The 20,143-nt window shown below is 35.1% G+C and overlaps 1 protein-coding gene across 1 annotated transcript; it reads left to right on the forward strand.

Moving 5' to 3' along the window:
• Positions 1–5,179: 5,179 nt before the first annotated feature.
• LOC145243006 (uncharacterized) lies at positions 5,180–13,673 on the forward strand. The gene is made up of 2 exons (XM_080106127.1): positions 5,180–5,821; positions 13,429–13,673. The coding sequence occupies exons 1-2, from the start codon at positions 5,546–5,548 to the stop codon at positions 13,603–13,605; spliced, it is 453 nt and encodes a 150-aa protein (XP_079962253.1). The 5' UTR covers positions 5,180–5,545; the 3' UTR covers positions 13,606–13,673.
• Positions 13,674–20,143: the final 6,470 nt, after the last annotated feature.

Here is a 20,143-nt window from a genome sequence, read left to right on the forward strand (position 1 = left end):
ACACCTCCTGAAATTTTCTCCACATGTCATAGTGATGGAGGGTTTCTAACTGTATGGATTGCCTTTACTTATAGAGAGGCTACGAGGCTTCAGGTGGTACAGGGTCGTCAGACAACGGTTGGTTATGTTAGCATGCTACAAAAAACATCATTGATGATGGAGGGCCATCGTTTGTGTGAGGATGGATTGTTATTCCAACAGGATAATGCTGCAATCCACACTGCATGACGGACTTTGACCTATCTGCACGAAAATGGGGTCAATATCTTGGGACATCCTGCATGCTCACCGGATTTGAACCCAATTGAAAATGTTTGGGGATGGATAACAAGGGATGTTTATCGAAATGGCAAACAATATTCAACAAAAAATGAACTTTATGAAGCTATCTTGAGAAGCTGGAGCAACGTACCTCACACCTTAATGGAAACGCTTATTTTTAGCATGCCCTAAAGAATTTTTGAAGTCATCAAAGCCAATGGAGGTAGAACTCATTATTAAATTTGGTTGTTGGATGTTTTCATACATTTTTCATACAATTTCGTAGAATTTATAGCCCTAGTCTTATAATTTTGACCAAGTGTAAAATGCCTCATTTTATAAAAATGTATATTTCTGAATTAAATGTTTGGAATGTTTTTTTCCGTAACATTTTAGGTTGCAGCATTGATAACCTTAAGTGGGAGGAGTTTAAAATCTATCCTTAAAAACAGGTTTCTTTTTAAAGATTTTCAAGTGGTCTTAAATTTTTGATCATGAGTGTATACCCAGTGGACCAAGTGCAAGATAGATTTGAACAATTATACTTAAAGCGACGGTCAGAATCTTCAAAAACTTTCCCAGTTAGAGTATAAGTTAGCAGGTAAATGTCTGACATCCGGTAGAATGTCAGACATTTACCTGCTAACTCCAGCTTGAACAAACAAGAAAATTTAAAAAAGAAAAAAAGTTACTTCTATATATATGCGAATAATCCTTTTTAGGTAACTTTTTTATGCATTAGAATAATTATTTGGGGCATGTTTTCAATCTAACAAAAAATAACTTTTTGAAATAGTTATATATATATATATATGTGTGTGTGTGTGTGTGTGTGTGTGTGTGTGTGTGTGTGTGTGTGTGTGTGTGTGTGTTTTTATTTTTTTATTACCGTTTAATCTGTTTGGTTACATATGTTTCAGGTGTTGGTCCATGTTTACGATCTAACAGCCTCGTCAGACCTTACAGAAGTGGTTGTTAATAAAAAAATAAAACACATATTTGCTCTGCAATAGTATTGAGCACTCTCTCCAGGTTTTTACTAATTACCAGTTTTACCAACTATATATATATATATATATATATATATATATATATATATATATATATATATATATATATATATATATATATATATTGTTATGAATGGAAGTGCTGGCATATCATGTTAATGCCTTGCAGAAGATTATGCTCGAAGACGAATATGCATGTGCATGCATGTAGCACACAAATGGCAGTATTGGAAGAAATGAGAATACTCACACTTGATTTGATGTAGACATTTTATTTATAAGGAGGCAACTCATAGAATGACACAAATTAAATCTATCAGTCTTAGTCCGATATTTCTTGAGTTTGTCTGTCACAACTATCACAGGTAAAATCAATATATCTCCATCTTCATTTACCCGAATTCAAAGTCATCCTTTTGTTGTCATTTGCCAGCATCTGTCTTGTTCCATTCTCACGTCTCCATCCAAGAACTCACCTAACAATTAAAAGGAAAGAAATAACTCCATCTGGAACAGAAAAGGAGTTAGCTTCTATTGATCACCGTTATAACATTTATATATATTTTCAGGTGATTTGTGAGTAATATCAGTTTAAAAATTCAGTTTAGTGCAAAAGTTTTTGCCAATCAAAAATTCCTTCAAAAATAGTTGGATCCATCTCTAATAGATATCTTACTTGTATAATAGATATTCTCTACTTGTATAAGAGCCAAGTACGTCATAAGATGGAGTACTGTTGCCACATCTGAGTAGGGGCTGCCTGGAGTACTTTATCCTGCCTTGACAGAGTTCTGAACAGACTTTGTAATCCAGTAGGCGATGCCCTTTTTTCTTGATTGCAACCTCTTTCACACTGCAAGCCTATCTCTGCTCTATCGTTATTTTCATTGCAAGTGTTCAACTATGGCCTCCCCTCGCCAATCTTTCCCAAAAACACTCATCTAACCAAAATCACTATAAATAAATTCTCCTACACTCTATCGGCATCTAAATCTAAATATGGATTCCATGAACAAAGTTTCTTTCCTAGAACTGCTCGCCTGTGGAACAGTTGACTACAATATCGTCGTTTTCAAGTCCAATGTAAACAAGTTCTTATTGGACTGTCTTTGTAAATAATCTAATTATACCAAATTTCAACCACAAACGCCATTATCACAATGACTACAATATACACATTAACCATTATCTTCGGGTGGCCTCTAGGCCGTGATATGTGGTAAGTCCTTTGTAAAAAAAACAAAAAAAAACGAAAAACTGTGTTTTTAAAAATTTTTTATTTATTACGAACTTTACTCTTTATAACTTGATGCCATCTGTAAATGAGCAAATAATTGCTTCATCTGTAAAATTCTTCAGGTTTTGCATATTATTTGATTTCTTCATCTTGGGTGTTATTTTCACAACGTTTTGGTCGATGTAACCTCCCACCTGCTTCAGGTTTATCTTGTCAAACACGAGAATCTCTTAGTCAAACTAGGGAATCTGCACAAAATTTTAAGTGGAATCTTCCATTCAACACACAGGGTAGCATGCTCTCGCTCCGTCAACCTCAAATCTATTTTTCTTTCTAGATCAATATTCATTGCAACATCTTTGAGATGAAAAAAGATTTGCTGAAAACAGACTTACTTATTGTAATGTTTATAGGCACGCCTGTGGAATTGTCTTCTGTTTTCCTGCTTTCCGGCTGACTACAATATGGTTGTCTTCAAGTCTAACATAAATAAATTCTTGATGAGCCGTTCCATATAAGTTATCAAATTTACCAAATTTTCATTACTAATGATTGCTATATTGTCCAATTTCTACTGTACACTCTTTAACCCTTATCCTTGAGTGGCCTCTTGGCCTTGATAATGTGGTGATGCCTATGTAAAAAAAAAAAAAAAAAAAAAAAACCTCCTCCCAGCTGAAGAAAACGTTGTGAAAATAACACGCAAGATGAAAATAATAGTTCAAAGAGTCCAAATATAATCAATCCTCGTCTCAAAAATTCAGAACTGTTTTGCGGTGTGAAATATGAATTTAACTCATGTTCAGTTTCCTTTCGTGATATTAAGCTAAAGCCATCTAAATGGTTTTGTAATCCTTGAAATAAGTGATAATCTGAGGGCGCTTGGCCAGGAGAACATGTAGGATGAGGCAAGATTTCCCAACCAAATTCTCCTACGAGAACTTTGTTGTGGGATTATCATGATGGAAGATGACTCTGTTTCTGTTGACCAAAAAAGGGGGTCGCTTTCGGGTTAGCATGAGTGAGAATACTGGATAAAAATATGAATAATAATCTTTAATAATCTGAAAGAAAAAGTTATAAAATAATCACGGAGATATAAATGATAACAATTTGCATAAAATAAATTACGATGATTTAAAATCTCCCTTCTATAAACCGGTAAAAGCAAGCTTTTGCACCGACCTGATATGTGAGAATAACTATTTTCAAACTGCATATATATATATATATATATATATATATATATATATATATATATTCTTTGGTTTTATTATTCCTTTTTTATTATATTTTTTTAATAAAATATAATGAATTTATATTTTCTGTTTATTTATTAGGGTGTTTTTTTCCAAAAGAAATTATGCAAATAAAGCAAAGACAAAGTAGGATTTGTGGGTTTTGTTGGTCATTTTTCTTTTATTTGTTGGTCATTTAACAATTCCATTGAAAGTTTTGTCTGTAACAAACTGAAAAAGAAAATTTTGAGATGAAGATGAGATTATTGTCGAAAATTCTGAAGCATACGTGCACAGTAATATTCGTTGAAATTTTTGTGGCACAAATACAAAATATGACATAAATGTTGTATTCTACTGAGATTGTGTGTGTGTGTGTGTGTGTGCGTGTGTGTGTGTTTGTGTGTGTGTGTTAAATGTTTTTGACTTTTGATGGGGGGTGAGGTATGACACCAATGATTTCAATGATTGTTTTTATAACCACAAGTCATGGTAAGCAACCAATGAAAAACTTCCAAAGTTACTATAAAAATTGCCGAATTTGGGATTTAATCAGTTCGCCGCCATCTTTGTTGCTGGCAATTACTGCCGCCATCTTTGTTACTGGTAATTACACTCAGGATCGTACTGCACTGCTTCTTCACCACCATCTTTGTTCAACATAATGTCTCAACACTTAACAGTGTGTGTGTGTGTGTGTGTGTGTGTGTGTGTGTGTGTGTGTGTGTGTGTGTGTGTGTGTGTGTGTGTGTGTGTGTGAGTGAGAGAGAGAGGGAAAAAAGAGAGATAATTCATGTATATATTTCTGCACCAACAAGGCAAGAAAATGCTTATTGGGGCATCCATTAATTACACTGGTCAACAGCAAATTTGGTGTCTCAGTTTTGTAAGCTGATTTTGGACAATTTTGATGTGCTGAATCCAAAAATAACACTCTTTTTGCTGGGTCAGGTCGACATTTTAAGCTATCGTTAATTTTCTATTTTTTAACTTTTAAATACCTGAGAAAGGTACAACAGAAGTATTAACCATTTACCGTTTAAAGTTCTATTACCTGAACAAATTAAAAATTTTTAGCACTAGCAATATAAAGAAGAAAGCATTTGAATAAACAATTTTTGATTAAATTTTAATTAGGGAGTCTAAGTTTTGCGATTATTATGCGATATTTAAAGATAAGATAAGACTTTATTTGGCCCATACGGGAATTCAATGGTAAAACTTGTTATTAAAACACACCAACATATGAAAGCAGACGAGAAGGTAAGTCTTACGTATTGGTTCTGTGTGTTTCAGAGTCAAATTATTTCATTACTGTGCGATTAAAACTGTTCGCGGGACATAGATATAATTGTGCCGAATTTTTTTGATACGGACTTTAAATTTCATGGAGACAACGTACACAAATTTAATTTTTAATTTTTTTCAGGTATACAATGGCGACTCGAAGAATGTGTGTAAAGAAGCCAGATGTTTTTTGCTATGTTTGTGGTGAATACACACTTGCACCAAATCGGAATACTGTCACCACCTTTATCAAGCGCGTTTACTATGCATATTTTGGCATGAAGCTCGGCGATCAAGACAAAAGTTGGGCACCTCACATGGTTTGCAAAAGATGCACAGAGCATCTCCGTCAATGGAGCAAAGGCACGCGAAAGTCCATGAACTTTGGCATCCCCATGATTTGGCGAGAGCCTTCAAATCATGCAACCGATTGCTACTTTTGTGCTATCAATGTCATGGGGATTAACTGAAAAAATCGCACAACATTGGAGTATCCCAATCTGCCGTCAGCTATGCGCCCTACTCCTCATAGTGAAGAAATTCCCATACCTGTATTTGAAGATAGAAGTATTGAAGAAAGCAGCAGTAACCAGGATGAAACTCAAAGCATTAACACTACCGATGATCATCATGATGCATCCTTTCCTGATGACAATGATGAGCAGCCAAAATTGTTTTCCCAAAACGAACTAAATGATCTTGTTCGTGATTTAAATTTGCCAAAAGACTCTGCCGAACTTCTTGCATCTCGTTTAAAGGACAAGAACATGCTAAATGGTAAAGTTAAGGTAAGTTTCTTTCGTACCAGGCACCAGGAATTTTTAAGATATTTTGCTCAAGAAAAAGAATTAGTCTATTGCAATGACATAGTAGAGCTACTGAAACATCTCGGCGTACCTGAATACAAATCAGAGGACTGACGACTTTTTATCGACAGCAGCAAAAGGTCTTTGAAATGTGTGTTGCTACACAATGGAAATCAATTTGCATCTGTGCCATTGGCATATTCGACAACATTAAAAGAACAGTATGAAGCAATTAAGTACGTCCTAGAAAAAATTTCTTATGACCAACATAAATGGCTGATTTGCGTTGACTTAAAAATGGTCAACTTCTTGCTTGGATTTACCAAATACCCATGCTTTTTATGCCTCTGGGATAGTAGGGATCTTACTCAACATTACGTGAAAAAAGAATGGCCAGTACGTGAAGAGCTTGCAATTTGTAGAGCAAAAAATCTGATAAACAAGCCTCTAGTTGACAGGAGACATATTTTATTTCCTCCACTGCACATAAAGCTCGGTTTGATGAAGCAATTCACAAAAGCCCTGGATAAAGATGGACGGTGTTTTCAGTTTCTGTGTAAAACCTTCCCCAATTTGTCAACTGAAAAATTAAAAGCTGGTATTTTTGATGGTCCTCAAATTAGGCAGCTGATCAAAAACTCTCCCGCGTTTGAGGAGACCATGAATCCTGTTGAGCAACAAGCGTGGAATTGCTTTGTTCAGGTCGTGATGAATTTCCTAGGCAACACAAAAGCAGAGAACTATAAAGATCTAGTAGCAAACATGTTAGTGGGCTTTAGAAACCTTGGCTGAAATATGAGCATAAAAATGCACTACCTGTACTCGCACATGGACCGCTTTCCCGAAAATCTTGGCTCTTTAAACGATGAGCATGGATAGCGCTTTTGCCAGGACTTGAGAGAAATGGAATCACGCTACCAGGGAAGGTGGGGCATGGTGATGATGGCGGACGACTGTTGGAATTTAAAAAGAGATGTGCAAGCACCAAAACATTCGCAACAATCAAAAAACCGAAAAGACCGTAATAATGTAAACATTAAGTTTTCATTTTTAGTTACATGTACTGTACATGAAGTGTACATGATTCTTTGTTAGAATACAGCAATTTTATCATAAAAACTGACATTTTGCCATTGAAACATCATTAGTAAATCTTGAAAACATTGTTTAAAAAAATATAAGTCGCATAATTTTAAATTCAAATTTACAAAAAAATTTGACCTCCGAGAGCAAAATGGATGCTATTTTTAGATTTAGCATGGCAAAAATATAGTAAATCAGTTAAAAAATATCAGACACCTTTTAAAAAGTTTCTTTTTGTTGACCAGTGTTATCAATTGTGTAAACGTCACAGACATATTGAACCATGAGATGAAGTTCTCGTTCAATAAAGTAGACATTATCACAAACGTGAATAGTGTCCAGTTTATTGATGGAGGACTTCATCTCATGGTTCTGTAACATTCAACCATGGACTTCAGTGCGGATGCAAGTACAAATTTAGCTAGATTTGGCTCGTTTTTATTTTGTCTATAAAGAGATATGGGGATTCACAAATTAATCCACTCTGAAAAATTGTGTTGGTCGGATTTTCAAAGTCAGATCTAAATAGGATTTAAGCTGACAAATCAGGCTTTGTTTTATTTTTATTTGCTTTTTATTGTACTATGTAATTGGCAATATGATAACATACCTACCATGTCTTCTCTATTCGTAAAATATAATTACTATGTACACATTTCTTAATAAACACCTCTAAAGCAATACAGTTTGCATCAGTAATGTGACTTTATTAATTACGTTCTCTTTCTCTCATTTTTATCAATTTGTATTGGCTATCAGATAAACGATTACATTTCTTTTCTTTTTTTTTTAATTACTTGATTTTCAAAGTACTTCTTTTTTTACTCTTTTTCAACCCAAACAAAGTGTATTCCCATTTGGATGTAAAGGACTACTGTTTGGGATCATGTGATTATGGGGAGTTGAGCAGCAAGATGTCTGTTTACATTACATTTAAACTTTTGCATGTCAGTACAGTCAGGGAAGCAGGAAACAGAGAAGTATTTTCAAAAGCTAGCGGTCCGACAGAAGAAACTATTAGAGTAGAAGGCTTTCCAGCATCTAGGAACCTCAACAATGAAAGGGTGGAATTTTGCTGCTTTTCAGGTTGGTCTGGAGTATGTACGTCGAGGGGGGCACAAGTGCTGAGTTCGTTAGAGCACATTTTATTAAAATATACTTGCAAAGCAGGCACAGATATGCAACATTGTGTCACTAGGACAAAAGTTGGAGCTTGGCCGTTAGTGCAGGGCCTATTAGATTTGAGACTCTTTCTTGAACCCTGTCTAAGAGTGAGAGACTAGTGGTAGATGCACAAGTCTAGATTAATTAACCTATTCGTTTTCACCATGAATGACTAAAAATCTTCTATTTAAAGCTTGTAAGGGCGTGTAGCAAGTGTCTGAATTAAGTCAATGCTTAATCTCTAGCACACAACAGCCCATGAGAGGGGGACATATCTCCAAACTTCCCTTTTCAAAATGGTGGTTCTTAACTTAGTATAACTTCAAATTAAAGTATTAAATCAAAGTATCAAAGTAAAGTGCTGAACTTTGTATAAGTTCAAAATTAAATGATATAGTACAATGTAACCCGGATATAAGAGATCCGAATATAAGAAAACGGATATGAGAGAGATTTTCTCTCTTTTTTTTTTTTTTACAAGGTGGTCACCACTTATCAAGGTCGGTAAGCCACTCAGGGATAAGGCTTATTGTAAGTACAGTACGTTAGTATGGAGATTTAATAAAGTGTCTACTTAAGGGGGGGGCGGTTCATCAGGAATTTGTTTACGTTGGACTTGAAGACATCCAGGTTGTAGTCAGGTGGGAAGCAGGCAGGCGTGCAGTTCTAAGAAAGAAGCTTTGTTCATGGAATCTCTGGTCCCAAATTAGAGCCTGTGTTAATGTACAATGTAACCCGGATGTAAGAACCTCGGATATAAGTGTAACTTGGATATAAGAGAGCTTACATCCGGGTTACACTGTATATTTAACATATTCAAATTTTTCCTAGACAAAAGAAAAATCAAGGTTGTCCTCGGTGGCCATATGTCTTCCCTGACTGAACTAACATGCAGAAGCTTAAATGTAATGTAAACAAACATCTCGCTACTCAACATCTCATAATAACCTGTTGGACATGATCCCAAGTAAAATACTTCTACATGTCTTCTTCTGTAATCATCCCTAGCATAAGGAGCCTTCTGATTTCTTCTATATGAACTCTTTATGCCCGCCATCTTGAAATATACTTCCACCAGTCTTCTTTTCTGTAATCGTACTATTTATCCATAATTTGGATAAACGTTAACTTTTCCTCGACTTCACATAAAAAGTGGGGGGGGGGGCAATTACAACGCTGACAACTATACTGTTTACAAATTTGTGTGGGCGGGAGGAATCTTTTTATTCACTTCTGCTTGAATAAAAAAACGAAAAACAATGTCTTACATTTTTTTTTTTTTTTTTGTCTTTGGTAAAAACTTATTTTTGAATAAACAACAACTTTTCCATTCTTAATTTATTTTTATTGCGGACTATTATCCTCATCTGTTTTTTTTTTTTTTTTTTAATTGTTGTTTCACAAAGTTTTGGCCAACTATAGGTCTGGCCTTCGTGGTGAGATGACAACAACTATGAAAGGCAGTAATTGCTGAGAATGCAGTTAGGAGATTCGGAGTCTATATCCAATTGCAGTTACAAAGGCCAGAGGAGTAGTTGGCCGAAATGTCGTAAAACAACAACTAAAAAAAAAAGATGGGGATAATAGTCCGCAATAAAAATAAATTAATAAATAATACTCATCTTAATAATGAATTCTAATTAAAATAATATATTCTCCATTCTTTTTGTGCAGTTAGTGAATGTTTTTGTTTGCCACATTATTATTGGTCTCCTGTCGCTCATAGTTTATAAATGATCTACAATCATTATTTCAAATTTAATTAAAATCCATTAGATAATTTTGGTTTTGGAATATGTCTGGAATTTTAAGCTAAAACAAATTAAAACGCATCGAATCTTGCTTAATTGATGTTAAATGACAATGTATCGAATTCAATGCAAATCTAATATAACTGAATTTCCAAGTCGGGTGTTAGATATTAACCGGGCAATGCCGGAAGGTGTGCTAGTCGATGATTATTATGATTATTGAAGACAAAAAGTTTTGTCAGCTAAAAAATGCTTTAGAATAATCAAAATATTTACAATAAATATTTATTTACATTAATTTAGAAATGTAACTTAAAAATGTTATCATAATTTAGTTGACAATTTAGAAATAATGACACGTAAAAACATCAGATGATTATCTTAGTGACGTATACTAATGACGTCATTTAGAGAGGTAGATGGTTTTTTGAGATATATGGAAACTAGTTAGAGTTGTCGTTGGAGAGAGGAGTTAAGGAGCCGACCGGTCATAATAGGTCAAAGTACCCATAAGAGTGAGTGGTCCAACGCCTATCAAATGTAAGAAACGATGGACCAGTGTTACAACTTTCCTAGTGGGACAAAAACACTCCAGAATAAAAAGTTGCCGAAAATAAAACCCGAGGCTTTGTTGTTCTTGAGGAGAATTTTCATTGCAGTTTTCCGTCAAGACAAGACCCAAGATCGGCCAGATACGTTTCCCAATTGGCCAGATGTTGAAGCCCCAAATAAATGTTATGTGTCCTTTGTGTTGTAAATTATGTTGTTATGTGTTTGTTGTTATATGTCCTTTGTGAGTATATTATTATCCCGTCATGAACTGTATTTAAATGTACATACATATACAACGAACTTTAGAGAGACGTATATAAACACATATATACATACGCATACAATCACAACACTAGACGATAATAGAAATTTATGAATACATACAACCCCACTGCATTACATCTATATGATGCTCCTTAAAAAAACAAAAAAAAAAAAAAAAAAGGGCTCCTTCAGTCTTTGACAGATTATGGATACCCACGAAGGGGTGCCTGCGCATGAAATTTTTGTGGCAGGTGGTGCGCAATCTCCAACCACACCTCTTCTGAGTCGACATTGTTAAATACTAGTGGCAAGTAAAGTGTATGTTCAGGACAACTGGAAATAAATGCCGAGATAAGCAGAGAGCACATACAGTGCCTAGAATTCCCAAATCGTCACCCATCTGGTACTAACCATGCTCAATGTTGCTTAACTCTGGTGATCTGACCAGAAGTGGTGTGTCAACGTGATTATGTTGTATACATGATGCTCCTAAGACCCTTTAAAATGGTATATTTGGATGGTAAAGTTATGGAAGTTGTTTAGAAGTTATATTACTTGATGATGTTGGTTGCAGGGGGTTGGTACTAGTTTAAGTAGTATAAGAATAGATGGAATTTCTGCCATTACCCATGAATAGAGCGTTACTACTGTCAAAGCAACCAGCTGAGAGGCTGATTTGGAAAAGATGAGTGTTACATTTATTAATGTTATGATGCTATTTCTTAGATGTGTATAATTCTGTTATATATGTGACAGGACTATGTATCCCCCGGCTCAACAACATTGCCAACCCTAACATTGTTTCCATTGTCTGCTTCTCCTTCATCTTCACTTCTGGCCGTGTTGTTGTTTCTCACATTGACATCTGCTGAGGAGTGCACAGTGATTCACAAGTATAAAAAAATAAAATAAGATAATAATTTTCAATCTAATAGGTGCCACTTTGTCAGCTAAGCTCCAACGCTTGTTCCATTGCCACAATGTTGCATATCTGTGTTTTACAAACAATGTGCTCTCATAAACTTGTTACACTTGTGCCTCTTCAACATACATATCTCCGACAAACCCACTAAGCAACAAAATCTCACCCCTCCATTGTTGAGGTCCCTAAATGCCAGAAAGCATTTCTATTCTAATAGTTTCTTCCCTCAAACAGCTAGACTTTGGAATTCCCTTCCTGCTACCTGCTTCCCTGCCTGTACTGATATGTAGAAGTTTAAATATAACATAAACCAACATCTTGTAAATCTTTCCGAGGCATGGTCCCAAATAGTAGCCCCTTATGTCCAAGTGGCGATATGCCTTATTAGGGGTGAATTTGAGTCAAAAAAAAAAAAAAAGACACAAATTCTGACACCTTCTACACATATGAGTTGAACTCTGTGTTAAGGATACATACACTAGCAGGTTGCCGAGTGTTGTCCGAGGAACCTACTTTTATTTTCTCCTATACATGACGTTATATGTGATGTCATAACATCTATACAGGCTGTCCGTAAAGTTACTATACAGTCTTATTGTTTTATTGTATTATATTTGTATTAATAGTTAATATGTATTTTTTTACAGGTTTATTTAATCAAGTATGCCACGCAAGCTAACTTTGGAAGAGCGCAAATTTATTTTGAAGCGATATTGGAAAACAGAAAACGCACAGAATGTAATTCGTGATTGGAATCATTATTTTAATACAGATCCTCCAACACGTTTGGCTATTTATAAACTTCGAGACAAATTTGATGATACTGGCTCAGTTGCCGCTGCTCCGCGTTCTGGTCGGCCAAGTGTGTGCACTGAACAAAATTTGGCTACAGTTGCTGAGGCATATGACAGAAGCCCAAAGAAATCACTTCGCCGTGCTAGTGCAGAAATTGGTAACACGTGTATTTTCTGAGATTTTTATAAACATAAAGGTGTTATTTCTTTTTATTTCTTTTGTTAAAAATAAATATTTTAATACAATATCTTACTGTACTGTTAATACATTACAGGGTGTCTGTGTAGTAACTTGTAAGACTGTAAGTAACTGTATATTATATATCCTATGACGTCATTGTGAACAAACAAACAGACAGGAATGCAGATTTATTATTATTATTATTGGCTCACCTGGAGCTTTCACACGAGTCAGCAAACGATCTGTGGTGTTCTCTGGAAGCTGAGTGACAACAAGTCTCCCCAAACGTCCAGCTCTCTCCTCCTCCTTCGATAGCATTTGCAAATGAATTTGCAGCATCGCAACAGCCTCTTACCAGTGATTTCTCGCTGGCAGTGGCCATTGGTTCATACTGGAATTTGAGTGGCACTAAGCCTCCCCAAGATCCCTTTATCATTATTATTATTATTATTATTATTATTATTATTATTATTATTATTATTATTATTATTAAATACATATATATATATATATATATATATATATATATATAGAGAGAGAGAGAGAGAGAGAGAGAGAGAGAGAGAGATAGAGAGGGGGACAGAAAGAGAGAGGGGGGACAGAAAGAGAGAATAAGAGAAAAATTGCTTAGGTCGACATGCTGTTAATATTGTAAGCCTGTCTCACCCTTATAAGTTTTTCAGAGGACACAGCCTTCTTCAAGCGTCTAATCAGAAAGAGATCATAACAAGGAGATAATCCCCTGTCAAACTTTATTAGAGTTACCTCTCTTTGTCAATCAAATTTTTTTTTACGCATCAAAACCACGGCGAAAAAAAAAACTCCAAGAATACAAAACCATCTACAGAGTCAGTAACTTTTCTTCTTTCTTTTCCAAGATGGCGACCAACATGCCGGATGATGGTCGAAGGCTACATCGACCGAAATGTTGCACAAATAACACCCAAGATGAGAACAATCGTCCAATCAAAACAAGTAATACAGACCAGAAAGACTCTTTCGGAGATCACATAATATGTTTAACTTCCGCTTGCCTGATGGGGTTATGTTTTTAAACCCACATCCAGCAATCATTCTCTTTATCAAACTCTTGGCTTCCGTAATAAAAATGATACTTTTGTAACCGTGCTTTGAATCATTACTAAAGAATTAATTAAATACTAATGATTTAAATTGTGATAATCTTTGAAAATTACTTAGAAACAATCTCTTTCTCTTTTTAAGTATTAAGAATTGAAAAGCTACTTAAAAAGAAATATGCAAAAGAAGTTTAACCCATAAATGATACAAAATTACAACAACAACAACAACAACAATAACAACAACAACAACAAAACTAGCTTTTCTAATTATTGTTTCGGGCTACCAACATATAGATCCTTTTTTTTTTTTTTTTTTTTTTTTTTTTTTTGTAAGTTGCCGTGTGATAGAACTATATTCCAGATGGCTAAGCAGATCAATTATTTATAGATTGGTCGGTTAATCGATTTGTGCATTTTTAATTTGCAGAGTCTGAAACTATAAAGCGCTTTCCATTTAGTGTGTTATCTTGAATCGAGTAGCCATATTGTTTTGGTGTTTATTTGTTTCGCGTTTCGTTTCCTATTTCGTGGTTCGTGTTTGATCTATCTCATGACAACGAGAAGAAAACAGGATAATACTTTATTAGATGCGTCTAAAAATTTATGTTAGAGGCTCGGTCCGTCCGTTTTTTTTTTGTTTTGTTTTGTTTTGTTTTTTTCATATTGCCATTCTATTTTTTCCAAATTATTATGTTTTTTTTGGGGGGGGGTATTTTCATGGGACCATGATTTTTGTTATTAAAAAAAAACAAAAAAACATAATAATTTGGGAAAAAAGAATGACAATATGAAAAAAAAATGTCCACCAATGTCTTAACAATAATTTACACACTTTAAGTGCACATTTAGAAAAAGAAAAACCCCAAAACGGCGGTCAAAATCATGGTTTCATGCAAGAACGTAAAAAAGGCCAAATTCGGCCTCAAAAAGGACAAACTGGCAAGCCTTAGAAAGGCCAAATTTTCGAAACAAGATGGCAGCTTCGATTGTCGTACATTTAGTCTAATAAAAAATATTTAAAAAATAATAAAAATTTAATTTTTTGGGGTTTTATTTCAGCCTTAGGGTCTAATAATGTGTTTTATATAAAAATAAACAATTTTTATAAATTTTTGTCTGTCAAATAGTTTACGCCTCTGAAATACACATTTGCCAATAAATAATGCACGCAATTGACATGCAATCTAAAATATTTGTTCCTAGATATGTCTTCTGTGTGTGAACTCTCAACTGTCTCATTTATGTAGAAGACTAGGATATAATAATACCCTAACTCGCTACATGAAAATAATGAAATGAATGGCATTGAAGGAAACAAAAACTCAATTGATGGATAAGATAAACGTGTCGTTTATTTACTGTTGAAAGAATGGATGTTTTAGATATAACATGTGTTCATGTCCGCGCAGGTGTAACCATCGTTTGTAGAGGACTGGTATTGTAGAAGGAAAAAGGAAATGTGTTTTCATCTCACGTTCGGGTCACTATCGTTTGTTCGCGCGTGGGAAAAGAAGTGAGTGATGTAGTGGAAATTGGAACGATAGTCCAGCGTGTAGACAAAGAAGAGGATAGAGAGTTGACATCAGTTAAACTGCGCACCATGTTGGAAGTCAGCTACGCGGTGGTGTTCTCAGGGACCAGTAGTAGATAGAGAGAGAAAGAGTGAGAAGTGTACGTACTGTCTGTTAGCTTTTAGTCCCACATAGTAGTGAATGGCGTGAGGTACACGCGGTCGGTCCGTAGACCGACCAGCTCAAAAGCTGGGCCTAAAAAGGGTTAGAAACAGCTTGTCTCTTCCTTTTATACTTGTTTCCGGTGGTCTTTTGCGCATGTGTGCATTTTCTTTGAAAGGAAGTGGCGTTGTCCTTGTGTGCGTACGTGTGCGTGTTTGTGAGTACATGTGTGTACGTTAGCGTGTGTGTATATACACGTGAATGTGAGTGTATGTACGCGAACGTAATTATATGTACGTGTATGGACGTGGGCGCGTATGTTTGTGTGCGCGTATGTATATGACAAGTAATATAGCTTGAAATGTGAACGTGTGTTTTGGTGTGAGACTAGAAAAGGCTTGCGCATTTATAATGTCGAAGAAAAATGCAATTTTACCCAATTTACCGTAAAAATTACTTTTAACTATGAATAACTTTCTACTCTATGAATTTTCGTAATTTTTGGATATATTACTATTTTCGACTATAATATATTTTGATAATTAAGTATGTAATATTGGTTTTGCTTAAAACGACATATTTTCTTTAATCGATCTGTTGACTCTATCAACCGAATTTTTAGGCGCATCTACAAATGTTTCAAAGGAAACATATCCGTCTGAGGATCCGTCAATCTACAGATCTCTAAAAGGAATATGTCCGTCCGTGAGCAAATTTTCTGCATCCATGGACCTCTAAAAGGAACAATTTCTCGCGTTTACCTTTGAAATAATATTTCCGTTGTTAAATTCGCATATTGAAAGGGTACATTTATTATTATTCACACGCCTATTTATTGTAGTCAGCGAGTGTGGGTGTACAGTCATCAGTCATCTATTTTGCCTCTAGTTCACAAAATCTTGTGTACCTTACTTGCAATGTACATTTTCCAAACTTACGAACAAAAAGGTACAATCAAAGAAAGTTGTTTATTATTATTATTATTATTATTATTATTATTAATAATAATAATAATGATAATAATAATAAGCCTAATTTCTCTGAAAGCCTTTCTATATTCCTATAAATTTGGGGCAGGGGTGCATTGATATTCATATTAAAAAAAATTTTTCTGTTTATTTAAAAAGACAATACAACTTTGTTATATATGGATCGTGGAATTGCATTCATCTGCAAAAGATCTAGCTAATTTGCATATTCTTTTAAAAATTCGTTTTAATTAATTTCCTATTAGTTTTCCCCCGTTTTCTTATGGGGTGATCATCTTTAGTTAACTATTACGTGTAATTATATTCATGCAGATATTCTACATAATTTATACTTGCGTAATATTTGCGTGAAAAAGTTAAAGTAAATACAAAATTCTTTCTATATATATTTATATATAAGTATATATTTTTTTCTTAAAAAAATTTTTCCTACCAAACTCCTTTGTCAATTTTTGGTCTACAGAGATGATTCTCGATGGTGGCGCACAAGTCATTTTTTTCTTAACTTTTTAAATCATTACTATATATTGAGTCCAATACAATATAATAAAAAAAAATATGAAATCTGCATTAATCAAAATATCATATTTAAGCGTATTTTACGACCGGGCAATGCCGGGGGGCCTGCTAGTCTTTGATAAACTCCGTCTTCGTCAGAGTTAATTTATCATACCAACTATATAAAAAAAAACAGTAATAATAATAATAATAATAATAATAATAATAATAATAACTAGCGAGACCTGTGGAAATTCCACAGGGGACTCATTCATATGTACGAGGGGCGTGCAATAAGTAATGCTCCTGACCCACTTCCAGTTGTCTGATCTAGCTGAAATTCTGCATGTGCAATGATTTATATCTCTATGGGTTATGTGACAAATTACAGCTCTGAACTAATTGTGGTTTCTGTTTTACATGTGTTTGAATTGAGTCAGGTGTGAAATGGAGCCTGTTGAATGTCGAGCAGTGATCCGTTTTTTGTATTTGAAAGGACGCACACCACAGGAGACTTTTGATGAAATGAAAGAAACTTATGGTGATAATGCATCATCATATGACCTTGTAAAACGCTAGCATCGTGAATTCCAACATGACCGGAAGTCTGTGGAAACAGCTCCCAGACCTGGGCACCCCCCTTCTCCCATTGATGAGGCATCTGTCCGTCAAGTTGAGGCTGCCATTTTGAAAGATCAGCGCATTACTATTCGCCAAATAGGCCAACATCTCCAGATTAGTACAGCGTCTGTGGAAACTATCATTCATGACCATTTGCATATGCATAAAGTGTCTGCCAGATGGATTCCCAGGTTGCTCACACCATTCCAGAAGCGAGAACGCGTCGAGTGCTCGAGGATGAATTTGGATATGTGCCAACAAGATGAGTCAAAGTTTTTCAAAAGACTGATTACACAGGATGAAACCTGCGTCCATCACTATGATCCAGAGACCAACGCCCAGTCAATGCAGTGGAAGCACTTGGACTCACCACCTTCAAAGAAGGCAAGGGTGCAGCCCTCTGCTGGCAAGGTCATGCTCACAGTCTTCTGGGATCAGGGGAAGTAGTGATGACAGATTTCCTGGCAAAGGGTACCACAATTACAGGAGCCTATTATGCTTCACTTTTGAGGAAATTAAGGGAAGCTATCAAAATCAAGAGGCAGGGCAAGATCAGCAAAGGTACCCTCCTTCTGCAGGACAACGCACCGGTCCACAACTCACATGTCGCCAGATCAGAAGCACGGGCATGTGGTTATGAAATCCTTCCCCATCCTCTCTACTCTCCTAACCTTGCACCTGACTGACCCAGCCATGAAGTTGTTTTTGAAAGGAAAGCGTTTCCCAGATGATGCAGCCTTGATTTCTGAAGTCACGCCGTGGTTGGAGGACCAACCTGGGGTGTTCTACAAAAACGGTCTCCAGAGCTGCATCAAACGATGGGAGAAATGCATAACTCTGGGTGGTTCCTATGTAGAGAAAGACTAATTACTCTGCCAAGTTTCGTTGCTCTATTGCTATGGGAAGTGGGTCAGGGGCATTACTTATTGCACGCCTCTCGTAATATATTGATGTTGGCATTTTGTAGATGTTCACTGTAAATGGAGACGCTCCGATATTATTGTAGCTTTTTTGTTAAAACTGATAAAGTATTTATCTAAGCTAGCATGAACGCACGGTAAAGACTGGTCGTAAAGTACGCTTAAATATGATATTTTAATTCTTGGAGATTTCGTATAAATTATGACAGAGTTAATGTTCTATCGATTTTTACATGTTATAAAGTTGTGATTTTAAAAATAAAAAAAATATAACCATATGACTTGAGTGCATTAGCTTGAATCGAAACTGAAATAAAAACTTACGAAATATATATATATATATATATATATATATATATATATATACTAGCAAAAGTACCCGTCGTTGACTGGGTTCAAAAACAGCCTACAGAAAATGGACTCTGATCTATGAAAGTATGATAGGTTATGAAAAGGAAGGGTTGTAAAGAGATAGCTTCGAATTTGGGGGTATCAAAACCAAAGCAAAATATGATGAAAGTAAAAATAAAATAGATAAACCCCATAATTTATTATACCATACCTGTTCACACTGAAACGCTTATCACAATATCCTGTGGATCTATATTAAAAAACCTTGTTAAACTTTGTGACATATTTCCATTCTATGGAGGTCAGGTGCGAACAAACACCCTATAATGTTATTATATCATATTTCTTGAGACATAATTATCAAAGTATACTTACGCAGATAGATATGAAAAGTCTTTATTTAAGTTTATGCCTATTTCCATTCTATGGAGGCCAGGCGCGAACGCAGATCCCACAATTTTATTATACCATCCCTATTTAAGTCATACTTATCAAAGTATTATTATGTACATCTATATCAAAAACACATGCAAACGTTTTTTTTTTTTTAATTTTTAAATTTTTTATTTCCATACTTTGTGGACCAGGCGCGTGCACAGACCCCACAATTTTAATGAATCATCATTATGCCAGATCAAACATACCCATTCCTCTGTCTCGATACATCTTCTATCATTATATGTGATCAGTTTTCCATAATAATCAACCATATAGGAGCCTATTCGTGACCAGACATCCACACAGACGTTCAGCTTAATCGAACTCAAAATAAAAACTTATGAAGAATTCTTGATAAAATTATTTATAAAAAAATAGATGATTTTAGTGCCATCAGCTATAGTCGAAATCGAAACCGAAACTTATGAGGAATTCTTGGTAAAATTATTTATGACAAGACACACACACACAGACGTTCAGCTTTATATTTTATATATATATAAATGGCCGCTCCCAGCAAGAAATCAATAGTTGTTGCGCGCACGTACCTTGGAAGAAATATATTTCGTCGAAGGTCTGGTGGTTATATATGAAAAGGAAAAGAGGAAGCTAATGTCTGTTATACCATACACGTTATCACACGTGTGTGTGTGTGTGTGTGTGTGTGTGTGTGTGTGTAATAATGACAGATGGTGGACATGCTAAAACGCGAGGGGGTGGTAATTCACCGCACGATGTAGTTTTCAATGAAAAGAAAAAATATGCCAAGATACGTACGAATTTTGTATTCTTTATCAATCATATCTGATGAGATGTAAATATGAAAATTTTTAAATAACACAAGATACAAATATGAAGTTTTCCTTCTTGTTAATTTTGGTTTTGCAACTATATATATATATATATATATATATATATATATATATATATAAAATATATTTGTAGTCATCAAGATACAGTCCTGTTTCGTTGTATCACAACTCATCAGTGCCGCTAGACGAGCACCTATCCGAAGCTGAGG

The sequence above is a fragment of the Euprymna scolopes genome, chromosome 21 (genome assembly GCF_053919585.1).
Source record: "Euprymna scolopes isolate OS-2025 chromosome 21, ASM5391958v1, whole genome shotgun sequence".
NCBI lineage: Eukaryota > Metazoa > Mollusca > Cephalopoda > Sepiida > Sepiolidae > Euprymna > Euprymna scolopes.